Source organism: Leptonychotes weddellii, chromosome 4 (assembly GCF_054177405.1).
Source record: "Leptonychotes weddellii isolate Sample4059 chromosome 4, ASM5417740v2, whole genome shotgun sequence".
NCBI lineage: Eukaryota > Metazoa > Chordata > Mammalia > Carnivora > Phocidae > Leptonychotes > Leptonychotes weddellii.
Genome location: NC_138372.1, coordinates 84,142,398 through 84,162,471, shown reverse-complemented (window position 1 = coordinate 84,162,471; position 20,074 = coordinate 84,142,398). Strand labels below are relative to the sequence as shown.

At 42.6% G+C, this 20,074-nt stretch overlaps 1 protein-coding gene across 3 annotated transcripts in view; it reads left to right on the top strand.

The window, feature by feature from the left end:
• Nucleotides 1–20,074, top strand: part of SORT1 (sortilin 1) — a 65,439-nt gene that overhangs the window by 24,297 nt on the left and 21,068 nt on the right. For 2 of the 3 annotated variants that reach the window (XM_081815603.1, XM_081815605.1), the window contains exons 4-9: nt 7,907–8,009; nt 8,538–8,702; nt 12,336–12,409; nt 15,334–15,383; nt 16,460–16,590; nt 19,468–19,612. In XM_081815603.1, the coding sequence (XP_081671729.1) occupies nt 7,907–8,009; nt 8,538–8,702; nt 12,336–12,409; nt 15,334–15,383; nt 16,460–16,590; nt 19,468–19,612 (668 nt within the window). The remainder of the gene's footprint in view (nt 1–7,906; nt 8,010–8,537; nt 8,703–12,335; nt 12,410–15,333; nt 15,384–16,459; nt 16,591–19,467; nt 19,613–20,074) is intronic. The other variant, XM_081815604.1, reaches the window with a different exon arrangement.

The following is a 20,074-nucleotide window of genomic DNA, read 5'->3' as shown; positions in this document are numbered from 1 at the left end:
GAGCAGGGAGCCCGATGTGGGGCTCGATCCCAGGACGCCGGGATCATGACCTGAGCCGAAGGCAGACGCTTAACGACTGAGCCACCCAGGCGCCCCAACATTTGGAAATTTTAAAAGAAAGAAAAAAATCACCCTAAAAAGTAAAGTATAATCTTAACTTATTTACACTTCATTATCTGGATTTTTCCCTTTCATATTATTCATATGGCTACATAGTCTTGGGAAGCAGCGTGGTCCAGGGTAAAGTTGCCAGACTGTGTTGGCAAACAGGCCTGGGATTGAATCTCGGCACTGTCATTTGCGAGCAGAATGAACTCGAACAAGTCATTTAAGCTCCCTAAGTTTTTTGTCATCTGTAAGAGAAAGATGGTAACAGTGGTCACCACAGAGCCTTTGCAGGTTATGCTTTGCAGTGGCTGGCGTGGGGTAAGAACACGGTGGGCCTAGATGGCATGTAGCCAGCCTTGCTGGCGCTGCCGTGCCAGTTGTTAAAGGAATTTGAGAGCCCTTGGGCCAGCTGGTGAAGAGTGATTGCCTGCCCCCAGATGCTTCCATGGCTTCTGCAGAGGCACATGTACCCTTGCCCCTGCTGGTATGCAAGTACTACTAACGCCTGGTGTTACAGCCTATATGCATTCCGCTTGGTGAGTGCTCATACCATGGTAGTTTTCATATCCCCTCTGCTAGTAACTCATCGATTTTGTTACATCAACAGAACTTACTTAATCACTATCCTCGGGGACACTCAGGTTGTAGCTGATGTTTTCAGTATTACTAATGCTGCTGTGGTAAATATCACCCATGTTCGCATCGTAGAAGATGCTGATTTCCAATTCATTTTTTAGTAGCAGATGAAAACCTACCTCTTCTCTGATGGATCCCTACCTGTTGTGAAGGCTGTTTACTAAACTCTTCCCTCTCCAGATTAAATTAACTTCTGTACCTCTTGCCTCGGTCACTTTCTTGCTTGCCTTCCGAATTCACTTTTTTTTCTCTATACTGCTCTTGAAGCGTGTGGCTAGAACTGGACCTGACAGGTTCATGAGTCATACCCAGGGGGGAGTGAAATGTGTTTTCATGACTCTTTTTCCCATCCTTTTACTTTTCAATTCTATGCTTACTTGAAGACAGCCAAAAACAAAACAAAAGCAGTATCACTGTTACTGTTAAAATACCGACCAGCATCTGACTCAGCCCTTTCCATCCTATATTTGTCTAGTCTTGTGAGAAACCCCTAACACACAGTTTACTAGAGAGCAATCCTATTTGTTTCTCATGTAGTTTCATGTGACTGAGCTTCTGTGTCCTGTCACACAGCAGGGTTCTTGTTTGGTTGTTTATTGTTTTGGCCAAGGTAATTTTGAATATTAATTCTTTCCTCCCTGCTGTGAAGTGAGACCGTCTCCAGAGTTTAGGTGGAAACTGTAAATAGGCCTCGTTGCTTCTCCCACCGGGCTGGCCTGGCCACTCTGAAGGGACTCATGTTGTTGGCCCGCCAGTCAAGGGGCACGTGGTGCTTCAGAGGGGAGGGGGCAGGTTGATTAAGAGGAGTCCTGAACATGGTGAGGTTGCCCAACTGAAAAATAAAATAAAAGCCTGTTGAATCCACTCCGAAGACTCTTCTGTTTTTCACAGCTCTCACGATTATATTATTTATCAGATTATCTTTCTGTACTAAATCTTATGTGGTCAAAGGTTCATTTGGGAATCAAATAAAAGACACTTGATCACATGCCAACTGTTCTGAGTCTTACGGCTCAGAGGCTCACAGGGGTAGAAGAAAGTTGTGTCTGTTACCTACGCCAAGTTAGAGGGAAATGTACTTTGATCTTTAGGTTATAAAAAAGAATTGTGGGAGGGGCGCCTGGGTGGCTCAGATGGTTAAGCGTCTGCCTTCGGCTCAGGTCATGATCCCAGGGTCCTGGGATCGAGTCCCGCATCAGGCTCCCTGCTAGGCGGGGAGCCTGCTTCTCCCTCTGCCTCTCTCTCTCTCTTTGTCTATCTGACTCTCATGAATAAATAAATAAAACATTTTTAAAAAAAAGGAATTGTGGGAAGATTGGGGAAATAATAAATAACGTCCCTTTGCATTGATGATTAGGAAAAATTGAATAATATATTAATATCTTCAGTTTAAAGGAGTTATATTAGAATAGCTTTAAATTTGATCCTCTGTTAAGGAATAATTTATATAATGGATTGTAAAGTACATTTGCCTCTTTCAAATGTGAAGTTAAAAAGGAAATAAACTATACCTATGATTAAGATGATAATTTGGGTTTTGGCAACTAAAAGAGGTTTTGCACGCTTTTGTTTGATGGCCTCTTGAGTTTAACTTTTCACTGTAAGATCAACTTAATGAAACACATGGAAGCATTATTCTACATCAAAATTCTGTACCCAGTTACCACAAAACTGCTGCTATTTTGGGGCACCTGGGTGGCTCAGTTGGTTAAGTGTCCAACTCTTGATTTTGGCCCAGGTCGTGATCTCAGGGTCGTGAGATCGAGCCCCTGCTCCGGCTCTGCGCTCAGTGGGGAGTCTGCTTGAGATTCTCTCTCTCCCTCTCCCTCTGCCCCTCCCCCCAATAAATAAATAAATCTTAAAAAAAAAATGCTGCTATTTTATTTGTGATTTTTATTTCCTGTTGACAGTTGTTCAACTTTTGGAAATTAGTAAGGGCATCTTGAGATGACTGAATTTCACGTTAAATTTTATTCCATTGTCAATGTAAATTTTTAAGGATGTTTCTTGAGGTAAAAAAAAAAAGTTAATGTAAAGGTATCAACAGATATTAAAGCAAAGCATAATAAAATGACTTCTTGGGGTACCTGGGTGGCTCAGTCGGTTAAGCATCTGCCTTCAGCTCAGGTCATGATGTCAGAGTCCTGGGATCGAGTCCCATATTGGACTCCCTGCTCAGCGGGGAGCCTACTTTTCCCTCTGCCTCTGCTGCTCCCCCTGCTTGTGCGCGCTCTCTCTCTGTCAAATAAATAAATAAAATCTTTAAAAAAAATAAAAAATAAACTGGCTTCTCCAAGACATCTTGTATGACAGCCTTTTTAATGATATATGCTTGGTTTTCACTGCAGTAGATTATTAATAATGACTGCATATTTAGTTATAAGGTTAGCATAAATTCCATTACAAAATATATTTTACTGCTTTTTTGTTTCTTAAAGAAAAAGTTTATTAAAATGCATGATGCATTTTTACTACAGCTTCACTTTTAAAAGCTTAGGGCATATAAAAACATGAAACTAGGTGGTTTTCATCATTTAGGAGATATTCCCATGAAAATACATATTAAAATTGCCTTGTCAACTAAAGCAAAATAGGGACACTGGAAACATACTCATGTTCCTTCTTATTAGTCACAATATCTTACCCCCTTTGTTTTCCCACTTGTGTTTTCAAAATTTCTCCAGAAAACATGTATCCTTTTTTCAGTAAGAATAAAACAGAATTAAATATTAAAATAAAAAGACATAAGGTAGTATTAGACAGTGGGGGTAAAACAAAAAAAGAGAAACTGAAGTACTGGGAGTTCAGCTTAAAGTGAATTCAAGTTCTGCCCATTTTACTGGCCAGTCTGTGATTTCAGGTCTGCTGTTATGTTGCCACATTTTAATAAGACACATTCTCCCTGTTGGTCTTTTAACTGGAAGCCTCAGTACAGTTGGTCGTCATTGTTCTGCAGAGTCCCCGTGTACCCTGAATTGGCGAGTACGAAACCATTGCTCCCAGGGGAAAGAAAGAAAGATTTCAGCTCCCACAAACCTCTGCTCACAGCATTCATTTTTGTTCATTGATCAGTACATAATCTTGTTTTATGTGCATTTCTGTTGAAAGACAACTTTATTTAATGTATCTTGTTGATTCATTAACATTGAGCTCATAACTCATGCCCAGAAGATGCTTATCTAACTCACATATTTTTTCCATAAGGCACATCAAAGCCTTCTTGTACTCAGGAACACTAGCCCTCTAACACTGTGCTCAGGTGCTGTTCGAAACAGTGGAATCAACAACAAAAAACACAAAAGTGCAAAATGCACGGCACTAAATATACTGTGAAGAAGACAGAGCTGCAACAAGAAGGCTGAGCATCCCCTTATTGGACCTGAGCTGGGTTCCTTAAATGTTCATCACTCTGTACATGCCTGCAGATGACTGCAAAAGTGCCATGAGTAAGGGTTACAAATACATTTGTGAGTGAGTTGTCAAATTTGCAAATATGGAATCTAGGAACAATAAGGATCTACTCTATAAGCTTTCCTGATTAGTGAAAACTACAGGACAGTAGTTTTTTGTTTTGGGGTTTTTTTTTAAGTTTGTTATCATCCTTGCTGCCTTTATGTTGCAATTTATAACAACTTAATCATGGCAAAAATGAACTAAAGAAACAGAAATGGTTAGGCCTGAAAGCCAACCAAACAAGAATATCTATGCTTGTTTGTTTGTTTGTTTTAAGAGAGTGTGCACGTACGTGCCTGAGTGGGGAGGGCAGAGGGAGAGAGAGAATCTTAAGCAGGCTCCATGGAGCCTGACTTGGGGCTCGACCTCACAACCCCGAGATCATGACCTGAGCTGAAATCAAGAGTCAGATGTTTAACTGAGTGAGCCACCCAGGCGCCCCATGTGCTTGTTTGATTGTTGAGAAAAATAAAATGTAAGATTATCTGAGATACTGTAAAACTCTCATACTTTTACTTTTCTTTTTTTTTTTTTTTAAGATTTTTATTTATTTATTTAACAGAGATAGAGCACAAGTAGGCAGAGCAACAGACAGAGGGAGAGGGAGAAGCAGGCTCTCCACCGAGCAGGGAGCCCGATGCGGGGCTCGATCCCAGGACCCTGGGATCATGACCTGAGCCGAAGGCAGCCGCTTAACCAACTGAGCCACTCAGGCGCCCCTCATACTGTTACTTTTCATTAGATGTCTTTAGTTCAGATGCCTGGTATACAAGTTCCAATATATTATAAATGGAAAGTCCTCAAAAACAAGGATATAATTTTTGAGTATTGACATTTGGGTTGAGTGTCAATATGTGAGTCTTCTGGAAAAACCCCTTTTGAGTGCTTCATCCTACTAGGAATTTTGATGCTCTGTCTTATTAGAAGTCCTATGTGAGATTACTTTTTTTTTCATTTATTTTTTTTTAATGTCTAGATCTTTCTTGTTCTTTGGGGGTATTGGGTTCTATTCTGAAAATATTTGTATTTTAACACTTTTCTTCAGCTGCAAGTATATGCATATTCTTATGCATGTTTACAGCACAAATACATGCATAAGTGATCATTTATTTTTGGCAACCGGAAATTGGTTATTTTTTATTCAAAAGACTTGTTTCTAAAGCAGATGGTTTCACAGGATTTACTTATCATTTGACTGCTGTTTATGACATTATTAATTATCTTACGGATTTTGAAAAGTACATTTATTTTTCAAGATGTTGCATTGATTTCCTCTTCATGATGTATGTTATGTGCTGATAGAAAATAAAGCTACTTTTAAAAAATATTTTATTTATTTATTTATTTATTTTAGAGAGAAAGAGAGCACACAAGCAGGGGCAGGAGCAGAGGGAGGGCAATAGGGAGGGGGAAAGAATCTCAAGCAGGTGCACTGAGCGTGGAGCCCTATGCAGGGCTCAGTCCCATGACCCTGAGATCATGAGCTGAGCTGAAACCAAGAGTTGGATGCTTAACCAACTGAGCCACCCAGGCACCCCAAATAAAGCTACTTTAAAATAAAGTGTTATATTAAAATCTTTTCCTTGGCCTTGTGTGGCCTTAACAGAACCCTACATAAATCCCAGCAGGTCGATACTAGTCCGTTGTGCTCCACCTGTCTTTTTAAGTGGCTAAAGTAGTGTTGTCGCAGATGATTTTTTGTTTTGCTCATGTTGCTTGCTTTTTCTGAAGGGCAGGGGTGTGTTTGTTGTGCCAAGTTCTTAAAAAGCAAGCAGGCTTGCCAACAGGTTTGTAGAGGTTCCCTGGGGATGTCATGAAGGAGGGGAGATTTGTAAGCTGGTGATAAGCAAGTCACTGCAAACCCCTTTAGATGGTTGTCTGAGTGATTGAGGATATGTACATTGTGGAGCTAGGGAATTGTTTGTGCATATCCGTTTGACCTGCTATCCGGAAGATAAGCGTTTTGTACTCCAAAGCCACGGAAAGGGTAATAAAGAATCAGTTGGGTGGTGCCTAATCCCTATTTTGTTGAGGAAGAGAGTCTTTCAGACAACTTCAAGCCGTGTGTAGTTTGCTTTAGCATACTGTCAGGGACCTATGCAAACACTCAGAGACACTGCCTTCCTGTCTGCCTCCAACTTCCTCTTAGCCCATCTCTACCGCCAGGCCACAAGCCCTGGAAGATCGTGGAAGTCTACAGGTTGCAAGAGAAAAACTCCTCACAAGTAATTAAAAGTTGCCTCTAGTATGAGACTGAGAATTTTGCCCTTAATTAACTGGTTGACTTTTGACAAATTGCCTCCTCTCAAACCTCCTCATCTGTGAGGTGAGGGCGTTGGACAAGATGTTCTCCTCAGTCCCTTGCATCTCTCATGTTCCATGGTTCTGTGATTCTTTATTTGTTGAGGCTGCTACCAAAATTGTACCATTTATTGAGTCCTATATTCTATCAGTGAAGACCATTTATCACTGGACAACTAACTTGCAACACACAGTGGTCTTCACTGAAACATGTTCACTGAAACATTTAGGTTTCATGACTGCTAAGATGTTGCATTCTGTATCATGTTTTAGCAGACTGCACACAGTATGAAACCCATCAGAGGTAGGTAGCTCCTGACTTTTTTGCTTTTAGTTTTCAAAATCTAAACATGAAATTGAATACCTCTCAAAAATATTATTGGAATGAACTTTTGGGAAAAGCTTGGACAACCCAAGAGATGAGATTAAGTTTGTTTGTTTTCCCTAGCTGTGTTTTGTGCGCTGCACGCGGTAGACGCTGGTGCCTGGTACGGCAGCCTCTGGGAGTGGGGGGACCTCAGGACTCCTGCTCCTTCGTTTGCAGCTTTATCATTAGTACTGTGCGTGACTAGATTAGGTTGGAAGGCTTTGGCTACAGTTAGCAGACATCCCAACTCAAACTAGCTTAAACAATAAGGGAATTAATGGCTCATAACTAAATACAGGAGAAGGATGGGCTTCAGTGTTAGTTCAACCCAGTGTCATAGGCTCTGCTTTTCTGAAATTCCAGAATTCCCTCAGCAGTTCTCTCCACTTCTGTTGGCTTATTTTTCAAGTTGTGCTTTCATTGTGCCAAAATGCCTGTAGCAGTTTTTTGCTTTGTCTTCATATATTACAGAGTTGGGGTTTCTCAGCCTCTCTATTATTGACACTTGGGGTCAGATACTTTTTTCTTGTGAAACTGCGCATTGTAGGATGTTTAGCGGCATCCCTGGCCTCTACCCAGTAGATGCCAGTAGCATCTCACCCCTGGGTTGTGATAATCATGTCTCCAGACATTGCCAAATGTCTGTGGTGGCGGTGGGGGGTGGCTCGCAAAAATACACTGATTGAGAACCACTAGTCTAAAGGAAGACAGATCATTTTGTCAGGCGGGTATCTTAAGTATAAAGAAATTGTATTTCCTCAAAGACCCCAAATTTCCCCCTTTTGTCTTATTGGCTCAACCTGGGTCACTCCCCATTTCTGACCCCATCACCGGTGAGGGGGTGGAATTTCCTTCAGACTAATCAGGCCCACCACTGGAGCTAGAGACGGAATCTACTCCCCTGAGGCAGGTAACTGTTCAGGGGAGGGTGGTGAGCGCCTCCACAGAGCCGGTGGGAAGGGATAATGGAAGCCAGACAGGAGCCCCAGCAGTGTCCTTGACCACTACATTCTAAATTTGTCTTGCTTTTCTTCCTCTCAGTGAGGACTATGGAAAGAACTTTAAGGATATTACAAATCTCATCAATAACACCTTCATTCGGACTGAGTTTGGCATGGCTATTGGTCCTGAGAATTCTGGAAAGGTAAGACTCATTCATACACACATGAAGCTGTGCTTGATACCACGGTCAGGGCTGTCAGATAATAATGTTGGAATGGTCCAGTTGTATATAGCAATATATTTAGTTTGCTATTAGTTCATTTTAAAATTAAACATAATGTAGTGCTGTTCATAAAAGAATGGAATTCAGCACACAGGTTCTTTTTTTTTTTTTTTTTGTCCCTGTCCAAGATCCAGCCAAACTCTTTGTAATTACGTAGCAGTTTTTTGGCGTCACAATGTATAATCCGCAAAACAACATTTTAGTCTTTGGGCAACTAGCTAATCTCAAACTGAGCAGGCTAAATTCATAGTTATGATGCACTATTTCAATTCAGGATAATATTTGTTATAAGACTAATACTTGAGGAGTGCAATACACCAACTAATCTGTTTTTAAAACTTCCTACTTTTGGAATTTTCTTAACGAATATCTGGTGAAAATGGTGTAAAAACTTCTGTGCTTTTATACTATTACACTCTGACTCTGAACTTTTTTCTTCCTAATCAGGTGATTTTAACAGCAGAGGTGTCTGGAGGAAGTCATGGAGGAAGAATCTTCAGATCATCAGATTTTGCCAAGAACTTTGTTCAGACCAATCTCCCTTTCCACCCTCTGACTCAGATGATGTATAGCCCTCAGAATTCTGATTATCTTTTAGCCCTCAGCACTGAAGTAAGTATAGTTGAGGAACTTGTCTTGCTTTTTCACATTTTTATAGGCTCAAAATATACTGTTTTAAAAGAATCCTGTAGGACATGCCTTTATATTGGACTGCTTTCTAGTGACTTCTTAAGGCATGAATTACGTATTTTTTGCATTTTTTTCCAATTTGGTAAAGGGCATGATTTTCATGTCCTATCTGTTCCAGACAAGTATGATATTTAGCTGTCATTACATGTTTTTTTAAGTGAATAGATGTGGTGTGCTTTCAGAATAATGAACTAGAAAACAGTTTAATGTAATCATTCTTGTGCTTCAAGGGACAAGCATAAATTGTCAAACTCCTGATGGTGCTGTTCCTTTCCTATGGTCAAACCACATCTTCATAACTTTTTTTTGTTAGTTCCCAGTATATAAAGCATACTGATTTCTGTCTTTGATACTCCTGTTTTAAATATCCAGAGTTTTAAATCTCTGCATCGCCTACCACATTCCTATACTGTCCCCAGAAACCTGTGTCCCTCCCTAACCCTCCCACCTCTCTTCTGAAAGTTCTCCGGGGAGCACATTTCACTTTTCCTTTCCTGGAGGACCAGTCTCCTTTACCATGGATTTTAAGGACCCAAAGTGGCTGAGTTGTTAGACTATGATAATCATAATTATACTTTACATTTACATGGGCTCTTTCTCATCTTATTTCTCAGAGTGTGGTCTCCTGACCAGCAATATCAGATAGAAACCCCTGGGAGACTCATGTAATATGCAGTTCGTAGGCCCCGATCCAGACATAGTCCATCAGTGACTTTTGGTTTTGAGTTGGCTAGTATTTTTAACAGCCTTCCCAGCTGAGGGGCGCCTGGGTGGCTCAGTCGTTAGGTGTCTGCCGACTCGGGTCATGATCCCAGGGTGCTGGGATCGAGCCCCACATGAGGCTCCCTGCTCAGTGGGGAGCCTGCTTCTCCCCTTCCCGCTCCCCCTGCTTGTGTTCCTTCTCTCGCTGTGTCTTTCTCTGTCAAATAAATAAATAAATAATCTTAAAAACAAAACAAAACAACCTTCCCAGCTGAGTCTGCACACTAAAATTTGAGAGCCATTGCTGTGGTGACCATTGTGGGGACAAAAACTGGATCATCAATGTGGACAAGTCGGGCTGAGCAGAGGGGTGGCACAGGGAGGGTGAAGGGCACCGAAGAGCCATCTGGGCTCTGGGCCTTCTGCGCAGATCTTTGAGCAAAGGGAAGGCTGGAAGACTCAAGGAGGTCAAAGTTAAGTTTAGCCAAAGGAGGCCAGAGGAAGGAAACTGGCCTGCTGGGTAGGCTTCAGATCTTAAAGCAACAATTCCAGGAAGTTGGCCTCCAGCAAGCTGGAGCTATAGGCCCTTCAAGGGAGCAAAGAGACCCCCAGAGGAATGGACAGAATCACCAGTCCCCCTTTTGACTACCCCATCGCCATTACCAAGTGTCTTAAGATTATTGAAATGCTATCCTCAGGAGGAGGTAGCCCCAGTCTGCTTTTATACCTCAAATTTCTTCCAGTTAAGGGAAAGTTGGAAGTAAAAATAATCAGGGCTGGGGCGCCTGGGTGTCACAGTCAGTTAAGCATCCAACTCTTGATTTCGGCTCAGGTCGTGATCTCAGGGTCGTGAGGTTGAGCCCCGCATCAGGCTCCATGCTGAGTGTGGAGTCTGCTTCAGATTCTCTCTCTCCCCCTCCACCCGCACTTGCTCTCTCTCTCACATAAATAAAATATTTTTTAAAAATCAGGGTCGAGAAGATGGTCCAATGTGTATTAAAGTGCAAATAGGTGATACCAGACTCTTTCCTATTTCCAAGTAGAATTAGGTAAATTAGAAATGCTGGGAGGTGAATATTATCAGAGGAGGAAAGAGTTACAGAAGGAAGAATGGTGGGTGAGAGTGGAAGAGCACTGTAGGTAAATTCTGCCTAGAGCAGCCCCATTTAATTTCAGCTGTACCAGGACATCTCTGTCCCACCTCCACTGGGTCTGGGCCCAATAGGCTTGTGTTGCCAGTGTAACGGACATTGTCAGTCTTCATTTTACCGAGCCTCTGCTACATTTGAAAATATTGGCCGATCTCTCCTTTTGGGAACTTGTCTTGCTTGGCTTCTTTCTTACCTTCTAACCTTCTAATTGCTTCCTGGTCTCTTTCGTAAACTCCTACTGCTCATTTCACTCTGAGCAATCTCTTCCACTCTGACCTTTGTAACTGCCCCTGTTATGTATAAGATTCTCAAATCCATATTTCTGGCTTCCTCCTAGGGCTTCAGATTTCTGTCTTGCTGCTCCCCTATTACACACACACACACACACACACACACACTCACACACTGCCCTACAGGAAAAAGCTTCCAGTTCTACTGAATCTAGTTTCTAGATTCTCCCTGAGCCTATACCTCACAGCTGTGGTTTAGGGCCTCACTAACTTTTTTTTTTTTTTAAGATTTTATTTATTTATTTGAGAGAGAGAGCATGAGCAGGGGGAGCGGCAGGCAGAGGGAGAGGCAGGCTTCCTGCCGAGCAGGGAGCCCGATGTGGGACTCGATCCCAGGACCCTGGGATCATGACCTGAGCTGAAGGCAGACGCTTAATGACTGAGCCACCCAGGGGCCCTAGGCCTTCACTAACTCTTAATGAACTAATGTGGTACTACTTTTTCACTACTTTTCCTGCTTCTGGTATGAAATCCATCTTTCCCATTGCCATCCAAGTATTCCACCTTTAAAAAAAGTAAAACTGAGGGGCGCCTGGGTGGCTCAGTCCGTTAGATGTCCAACTCTTGATTTTTGGCTCAGGTTCTGTGATCTCGGGAATCTTGGGGTCGTGAGATTGAGCCCCGTGTCGGGCTCCACGCTAGGCATGGAGCCTGCCTAAGATTCTCTCTCTCCCTCTCCCCTTCCCCTCCTACCCCTACCCACCCATACTGTACTCATGTGCACATGTGCATTCTCTCTCTCAAAAAAAAAAAAAAAAAAAGTAAAACTGAGGGCCCTCTGTAAGCTGGCCCTCACCTCTCTCCCTAGCATTAGCCCCTTCTTTCCTTACCTTGGAATTTGTGTTCCATCAGTGTCTGAAGGCTTTTAGCTCCTTGCCCACGCTGTGATGTTTTATCACCTCTCGCCTTGGCAAGTACTAGTGTGTATTTGTGCAATAACATCCCATCTCCCCATTTGCCTTCTTTTGGTTATACTGCTCATTATTTAATACTAATTCAGCTGTCTTCACAAACCATCTCTGATGCATTGTCCCTCCCCTCCTTATTCTCACCCTGGAGACATGTTTCCATAACTTAGCACATTGTATCAAATTCTTATCCACACCCCTTCTTAAGCCGGGAGCTCCTTGAGAGCGGGGAGTGTATCTTATTGGTCGTTGTGTCCCCAGTGTGACATCTGGGACAGTGCCTGGCACATAGTAGGCAATTCATGAGCATTTGTTATTCTGAACTTCCAAAACCCTGAAGGGGCCCCCATCGTGTGTGTGTGTGTGTGTGTGTCAGGCAGCTTGGACGGACCTTCAGTGTGTGTGTTTACTGTCCTGAATGATTAGATATGAATTATTAAAGGTCATATTAGCAGCTGCACAGGACAAAGCTGGAATTCTGATAAGTCATTTATAATCTTTCAGAATGGCCTGTGGGTGTCCAAGGATTTTGGGGGAAAATGGGAAGAAATCCACAAAGCAGTGTGTTTGGCCAAATGGTGAGTAACAGAAGACTCCATCTGTGCAGAGCCCTAAACCTTTCCTGACTGTGCTGCCAAAAGTCACATGAATAAATATTGAGCACTGACTACGTGCCAGGTAGTCTTCTGGGTGCCAGAAGGGATAGAAGGGGAAGGGTATGACACAGATTGTGACCTGGAGGAACTTCTAATTCCACTGGGAAAGAATACTTAATCTCACTAAGTGTTAGAATATAACTAAGCAGGGCACATGACTGAGTAGCTGCTGCCTGCAAAGGTTTATTCTCCATAAATAGTGTCATCAGTTGGAATAGCATAAAATACAGCTTTGATTTGGGGACTTACGTACTTCTCTGTTCCCAGATTTATATTCCCTCACGTAGAGATCCGTTTCAGTTGTGCGGAATGTAGCAAGGAATCAGGAAGAAAGCCTAGAGAGCTTCCAGAACTTCGGAGTCACCCTGTCTGTGCACCAAAAATCCTTCGCTTTCCTCGGTGGGACCGCCGGCGCCCCCACACACACACCCAGGGCCTGCTTAAGATGATGCAGTGGAAGAGCTCTTTCTTGGGAGTCAGGTCACCTTCGTTCGAAACTGGCTAGTCAGTGGCTTAACCTCTCTGGGCTTTAGTGTTTCCCTTTTATGAAAGGAGATTTATTGGGGGAGTTTGGGGGATGGTGGAGCAAGAATTGAATTAAAAACCTTCATACCACCAAAATTCTAATTATGCTCACACCCTTGTTTAGAGCCTCTTTCTTCTTTCTCTTTGACAAATTTCAGCAAATTTGTGAATGTAGTTTCCCTGTGGATAGCAGACTGGTGCCCGAGGTGGGGGACGTGAGTGCTAACAAGCAGCACACGCCAGCATGAGGAGCCGCTGCTGAGAGCTGCATGGAGGCAGGGACGATGACAGGATGGGGTGCTTTAGTGCGGGATCAGTAACTTCCAATGGGAGCTCTGTGTTATAGTGTCGTATGCGTGGTGTTCATGAACATGACCCTTAGTCCCAAGGAAGAATCTAATATTTAATGTCCTCTACTTAGGCAGTCAGGGAGGTGTGTAATAGAGACGTTGCCAAATATATCTCCTGAAATTACAATATTAAAAAAAATACTGCTTAAAGTGGCCTTTTCCCAGATACTGCTGATAAAATGAGGTCCGTGCAGCCCAGCTGTGGCACACAGGCTACGTCAGCATTCGGTCTGTGTATTTTCACGAATTGTGTTTGTGCCTTATATGGTCTTATCAGGAAGGAAGTCATTTTTAAAGGAACTAAGTTAATAAGTTGCTTCACTCTCGATGGAACTAAAGTATATAGGGTATGTTCAAGTAAGACTATAGTAAATTTTGGTCATTACAACTCACCTTGATGTATGTATATCAAATCACCACAGTGTGCACTCTGAATGGTATTTGTCAGTTATACCTCAATAAAGCCAAAAGAAACAAACTGAAAACTCATCTTTAAAACTAAACGTTTAGGGATGTCTGGCTGGCTCAGTTGGTAGAGCGTGCAACTCTTGATCTCAGGGTCGTGGGTTCGAGCCCCACGTTGGGTGTAGAGATTACTTAAAAAATTTTTTAAATCTTGGGCGCCCGGGTGGCTCAGATGGTTAAGCGTCTGCCTTCGGCTCAGGTCATGATCTCAGGGTCCTGGGATCGAGTCCCGCATCGGGCTCCCTGCTCCTTGGGAGCCTGCTTCTCCCTCTGCCTTTCTCTCTCGCTCTGTCTCTCATGAATAAAAAAAAAAAAAAAAAGAAATTCAAAAATTTTTTAAATCTTTAAAAAAAACCCTAAAAATTTATTTTTAAATGGTATTTTATTTTGTATCCCCTATAATATTTTTTACTTTTGTAACTTATTTCTTTGATTAGTGTCTAAATATAAGATAACTGGACTTCTGATAACGGTTTACTCACCTTTTAGATCTTTGATTTCTAGGAATTGACAGCCTGAAGTGCTGAAAGAATGTGCTCAGACCCCGCACCTTGTGCTGGTGCTAATCCATAAGTACTGTCAGGGTCTGAACCTACTTTCTGCAAACTCCATTTCCAAGGTAGAATTTAAATAATTCAACCTCTGACCTAGCTGTCTATTCGAGATGAAAGAACTAAATTATTTAGCACATGCAAAGTACTGAACTAGGTTCTGAGTGGAAACAACAAAGCATAAACCTTCATACCTGTCCTGAGGAACCCAATAATGTAGTAGGAGAGAGAAGGCATACACTGTTGGATTAAAATAATTAAATAGGAGACAAAGGAGTGCCAAGCAGCTGATACAGAATGGTCCAGTGCTCTAGAACAAGGTTTCTCAACCTTTGCACTAATGACTGGACAATTCTTTGGACTGGACAATTCTTTATTGTGGGGGAGTTGTCCTCTGCATTGTAGGATGTTTAGCAGCGTCCCTGGCCTCTACCCACTAGATACTAGTAACAATTCCCTGTCCCCCAGTTGTGACAACCAGAAATGTCCCCTGGGGAGTAAAATCACCCCCAGTCGAGAAATCACTGCTCTAGAAGTTTGCAGCAAAGAAGCTTTCCAGTTGGAATGCCAGGAAAAGTTTCATGGAAGAGCTAGATTTTAAGCTGGAGCCTAAAGACTGTGAGGGTAAGATTTGCTTACAGAAGAGAAAAAAGCATTTTAAGCCAGCAACAGGAACAGCAAATGCAAGAGGCAGATTTGGAGAGTGTAAACAGACCAGTCTGACCAGCTAGAAGCGTTCACGTGAAGAAGTAGTGGACTGGGGGAAATCCTGGCGCTGGGCTGGGGGCACCTTGACCAGTGTGGCTGGGAGAGTCAGCCGTACAGCATCCCAGAAGGCCGTTTCACCTGGCGCCTGTGGATGGAGCTTATCATTAGTAGCCTTGCTTGGAGCTCTGTGACTGTGGTTGACAGCAGTCTTGAACCGTGACTTTTCTCTGTCTTTGCCTCTCTGTAGGGGATCAGAAAACACCATCTTCTTTACCACTTATGCGAACGGCTCCTGCAGTAAGTATATTTTAGTTCCAAATAAGAGTGTCCTGTTGTCCGTTCACAGTAGAATGTTCTGGGTTGTAAGAGGTAGAAACATCAAAGATCCTTCTGTTCTCCTGTAATTTTTTTAAAAGATTTTATTCACTTTTTTGACGGAGAAAGACACAGTGAGAGAAGGAACACAAGCAGGGGGAGCGGGAGAGGGAGAAGTAGGCTTCCCGCGGAGCAGGAAGCCCGATGTGGGGCTCGATCCCAGGACCCTGGGATCATGACCTGGGCCGAAGGCAGACGCTTAATGACTGAGCCACCCAGGCGCCCATCTCCTGTAATTTTAATAGCTAAGATAACTGTCAAGGATTTTAAAAATTTTGAAAGTACTGAGCCTAGATCAAATGAAAACATAAGCTATACCCAGAGGCAGTGTACTTAATTTTAGCAATGTATTTACATAAAGTAAATATTAGGCTACAAATGATAACAAGTTGAAACTCATAGTGATTTCTGCGAAAGAGCATGGAGGTTGTGTTTGTGTCGGTGGATGTTGGCTTTCCAGTCCGTGGCACCATTTCAAAGCAGAAAGCATGGTCTTTCACATTTATTCATTCACCAGATTCATTTCATTTTTTCATCCACTGATTTGCACACCTGCAGTAGTATGCCAGTCACTGTCCTAAGGATGCAGGGAGCAAGACACCCAAGGCCTTCTCTCATGGGGCTTGAATTCCTGTAGGGCTATTGGAGGATCAGCAAGAAAACCAAAAACTCCAAGACTACTGAAAATAGGAAAAGATAAGTGTGTCGTGAAGAAAGCAAAACAGGATGCTGTGGCTGTGACATGTTTATGCAACACTGTATTTGAATTACGTAAACTCTGTCATTCTATCCAGTGCAAAACCCCACATGTATAGAAATAAAACCCAAATGGGAATTCCCTGTGTCTAATGCCGTGTCATTTTACATTGTCACTTGATTAACAAGCATAGGATTAAAAATCCTTTAGCTATAAAATACAAGAACACTCTAAAACAGTTGTTTTGAACTGGAGGCTCACCAGTATGTGACATTTTAATTAATATTTTGTCTTGTTTAAGAAGCTGACCTTGGGGCACTGGAATTATGGAGAACATCAGACTTGGGGAAAAGCTTCAAAACCATTGGTGTGAAAATCTACTCATTTGGTCTTGGGGGACGTTTCCTTTTTGCCTCTGTGATGGCTGATAAGGTGAGTGTTTACTCTTTTGGAGGTTCTGAAATTTCTGTAAATATGTCTCAAATGGATGCTTTTTACTGCTAGTACTGGCAGAATTTCTTGCCTTTTTGCGGCATTTAGTATCACTAACATTTGGAGGTGATTCTTTCTAGAGGCTGATTGATTCTTCTGGGCTACTTGGCACATCAGCCTATTGTCACCACATGAATATCCATAGCCCCAGTGTTTGGACTTTACTCAGACAACTGAAAAAAAAGCAATCCACTTGCTCATTATCCAATAATGATAATAGAAATAGATAACACTAATTAAGTGCCTGCTATATTCTAGGTACTGTTCTAGGCCCCAGGAATATAGCATTGAACAAAACAGATAAATGTCCTGCTCTCAGAGCTTGTATTTAAATATGGAATTAGACAGATACTAAACTAATAAATATGACATTATAATATTGGGTAATGATTAAAGCTATGAAGAAATCTATAGCAGAGTAAGGAAATAGAATGTGCTAGGAACTGGAACAGTCCTGTTTTAGATAAGGTGGCTTGGATGGGCTGTCTGAGACCCAACTGAAGTGAAAGCATAGTTCTGTGTACATCTGGGCTGAAGGAACAGTAAGCACAAAGACCCTCCGATTGGAACATGCTGGAAATATTTTTTTTTTTAAAGATTTTATTTATTTATTTGAGAGAGAGAGAATGAGAGACAGAGAGCACGAGAGGGAAGAGGGCAGAGGGAGAAGCAGACCCCCTGCTGAGCAGGGAGCCCGATGTGGGACTCGATCCCGGGACTCCAGGATCATGACCTGAGCCGAAGGCAGTCGCTTAACCAACTGAGCCACCCAGGCACCCGGAACATGCTGGAAATATTGAAGAAAAGTGAGAAGGGCAGCATGGCTGGAGCACAGAGCAGGGTGGTCCAAAGAGGGGGAGCCAGTGGTCAGATCAGACAAGACCTTTATAGGCCAAGACCTTGGCTTTTATTCATGTTTTGGGAAGCTGTGAAAGGTTGTGAGCAGGGGAATGGCATAAGTTGGCTTCTGTTTTGACAGAGTAGGTAGGGGCAGAATAGCCTGACAGGAAACAGGAATGGAAGCACCAAGAGCAGCTAAGAGGCCATGACAGCAGTGAGAGATGGTAGGTTGTTAACATGGACTAGGGAAGAAGTGGTAAGATCGTGGATATATTGTTAACATATCGCCAGTAGGATTTGCTGATGAATTAGATGTGGTTTGTGAAGGAGTGAGAGGAACCAAAGATAACTTTAGAATCTTTGCCCTGAGCAACTGGTTGAATGGTGGTACCATTTCCTGAGATGCCAAGAGAACTAAGTTTGTAGGAGGAAAATCAAGAATTCAGTTTTGCGTATGACATGCCCACTGGATATCTAAGTGGAAATGTCAAGTAACATTTGGGTATATGAGTCTCCCTAAATTATATGGTATATGAAGCTGTGTGACTAGGTGATATCTTCTGGAGGATTGAGCACATGCTGGAGCACCCCAGTGACACTGGAGGGTTGGAAAGAGATGGGAATCCAGCACAGAAGACAGAGGGAGGGAGGTGGGGAATCAGACAGGGATGCCCTGAAAGCCAAGTGGAGAAAGTGTCTCAAGAAGGAGGAGTGATCAGCTGTGTGAAACTCAACTGAGATGCGGAATTAGAGGAGCCCTGAGAATGATCCACTGGAGTTGGCGAAGTGGAGGTAGTTGGTGACCTTGACAAGGACAGTTTCTTCGGAGAACTGGGGTTAGCAGGCTGATTACAGTGGGTTCAGAGAGAACGGGAGTGGAGATGGGGAAGTAGACACAGTAACCACACATAGCTCCCTTGAGCAGTTACACAAAAGCCTCCCAGCAACCCTGGGGGCAGATCCTCTTGCCTCAATCTGTATCTGAGGAAATTGAGTAACTTGCCTAGGGTCACCCAGAGATAGAAGCGTGGTGGGAATCAGACTGCCTGACTACGGAGGTGGCCTCCTGCGGTGTACCACTACTGTCGACAAAATCAGCATCCTACTGTGCGCTGTTGAATTCTCGTTCTTGCCTGTAACAGTGAAAGTAAAACTAGAAAATAAACTTCTAGGTATGAGCTAGAGAAGTAAGTCAAATGCACTTGTCACTGAACTTAAAGAGTATTTAACATTAGGAGGCGCTGGGACTAATTCTTGTGCCCTGGCCAACTGTGTCTAGTAGGAACTTTAAGCTATTTATCAGAGAGGAGGTGTTAATTGCCTCCTTAGCAGACTCCTTTTGGCAGATAAAAACCCCCTGGTCAGCTCCCTTATATTGGCCACGTCCCAGGCTGTGCACATGACCTTCGTTATGGCTGTTCACAGACACTTACTTCCTTTAAAGAGGAGACATGTCACATCTCGACTTCCCTGTGATCTCCCAAGCATGGGTTTCATCTCCCATTTCTTAGACTCTTAATTATCTAAGTCTTTGGATTATGCCAGGACTTTCTCAAAGGGACCAAACTTTTGTGCAACAGTCATCATTTTAAGAATTATCTGAGCAAGCCTATGCCAGGGGCTGTAAAGCCAGACTGGTGATGGCTCCATCGTACCCGGAGCTCTACTGAAGGAAATGGGAATGTCAGAGGTTGGGAAGATTATATGCTACAGGGCCATACCAGAATGAAGAAGCCAAAGAGGAAGCCAAGATAGCCTTACGTACAATAGAATGGATTGTTCTGAGGCCTGGAACTTTGCTAGGGGTTAGAAATTGCTTTAGTAATTGGTGCTGGGACCTGTCAATTATAACAGTTGTACCTAGTGAGGAAATGGATAATGATACTCATAAATATGAATAATAATGTTCCTATTCATGTCCCTGCACAGGGCATCTTGGCAGAAAATTAAAAAGATAAATATTGGCATTTGTTCCAGGATGCAACAAGAAGGATTCATGTGTCAACAGATCAAGGGGACACATGGAGCATGGCCCAGCTACCTTCTGTGGGGCAAGAACAATTCTATTCTATTCTAGCAGCTAATGATGACATGGTGTTCATGCATGTAGATGAACCTGGAGGTAAGAGCTTTTTTAGTGGCCCACCCTTGAATGCATAGAGACGGAAGCTTCAAGTTCGACTTCGAGCTTACTTCTTACACGTTGACTTTTTCTCTTACCCCTAGGTATTTGTGTACTACAGAATACACAGTCTTACAGATAATATGTAGTCTCTGTTAAGAAGACCCCTTGTTTTGACTCTATAGTATGGTTTATGTGTGTGTCCACATAGACCCTTGAGCACTGCTGCTCAAAGGATAATCAGAGGACTGATACTGGTTTGCAAACTCTTTGTTACCAAGGAAGTGCAGAAAGCAATAGGAAGCATTGAGAAACTCCTACAGCCCTTTGACAGAGTAATTTTATATCTGTTGAATCTAATCATTAAAAAGTTGTGGATTATATTTTGTCTCTCTTTTGTATTTCACTCTTCTTGTGATTAATTTTTATTATATTTTACAAATGATCAGTTTGTGCCATAAT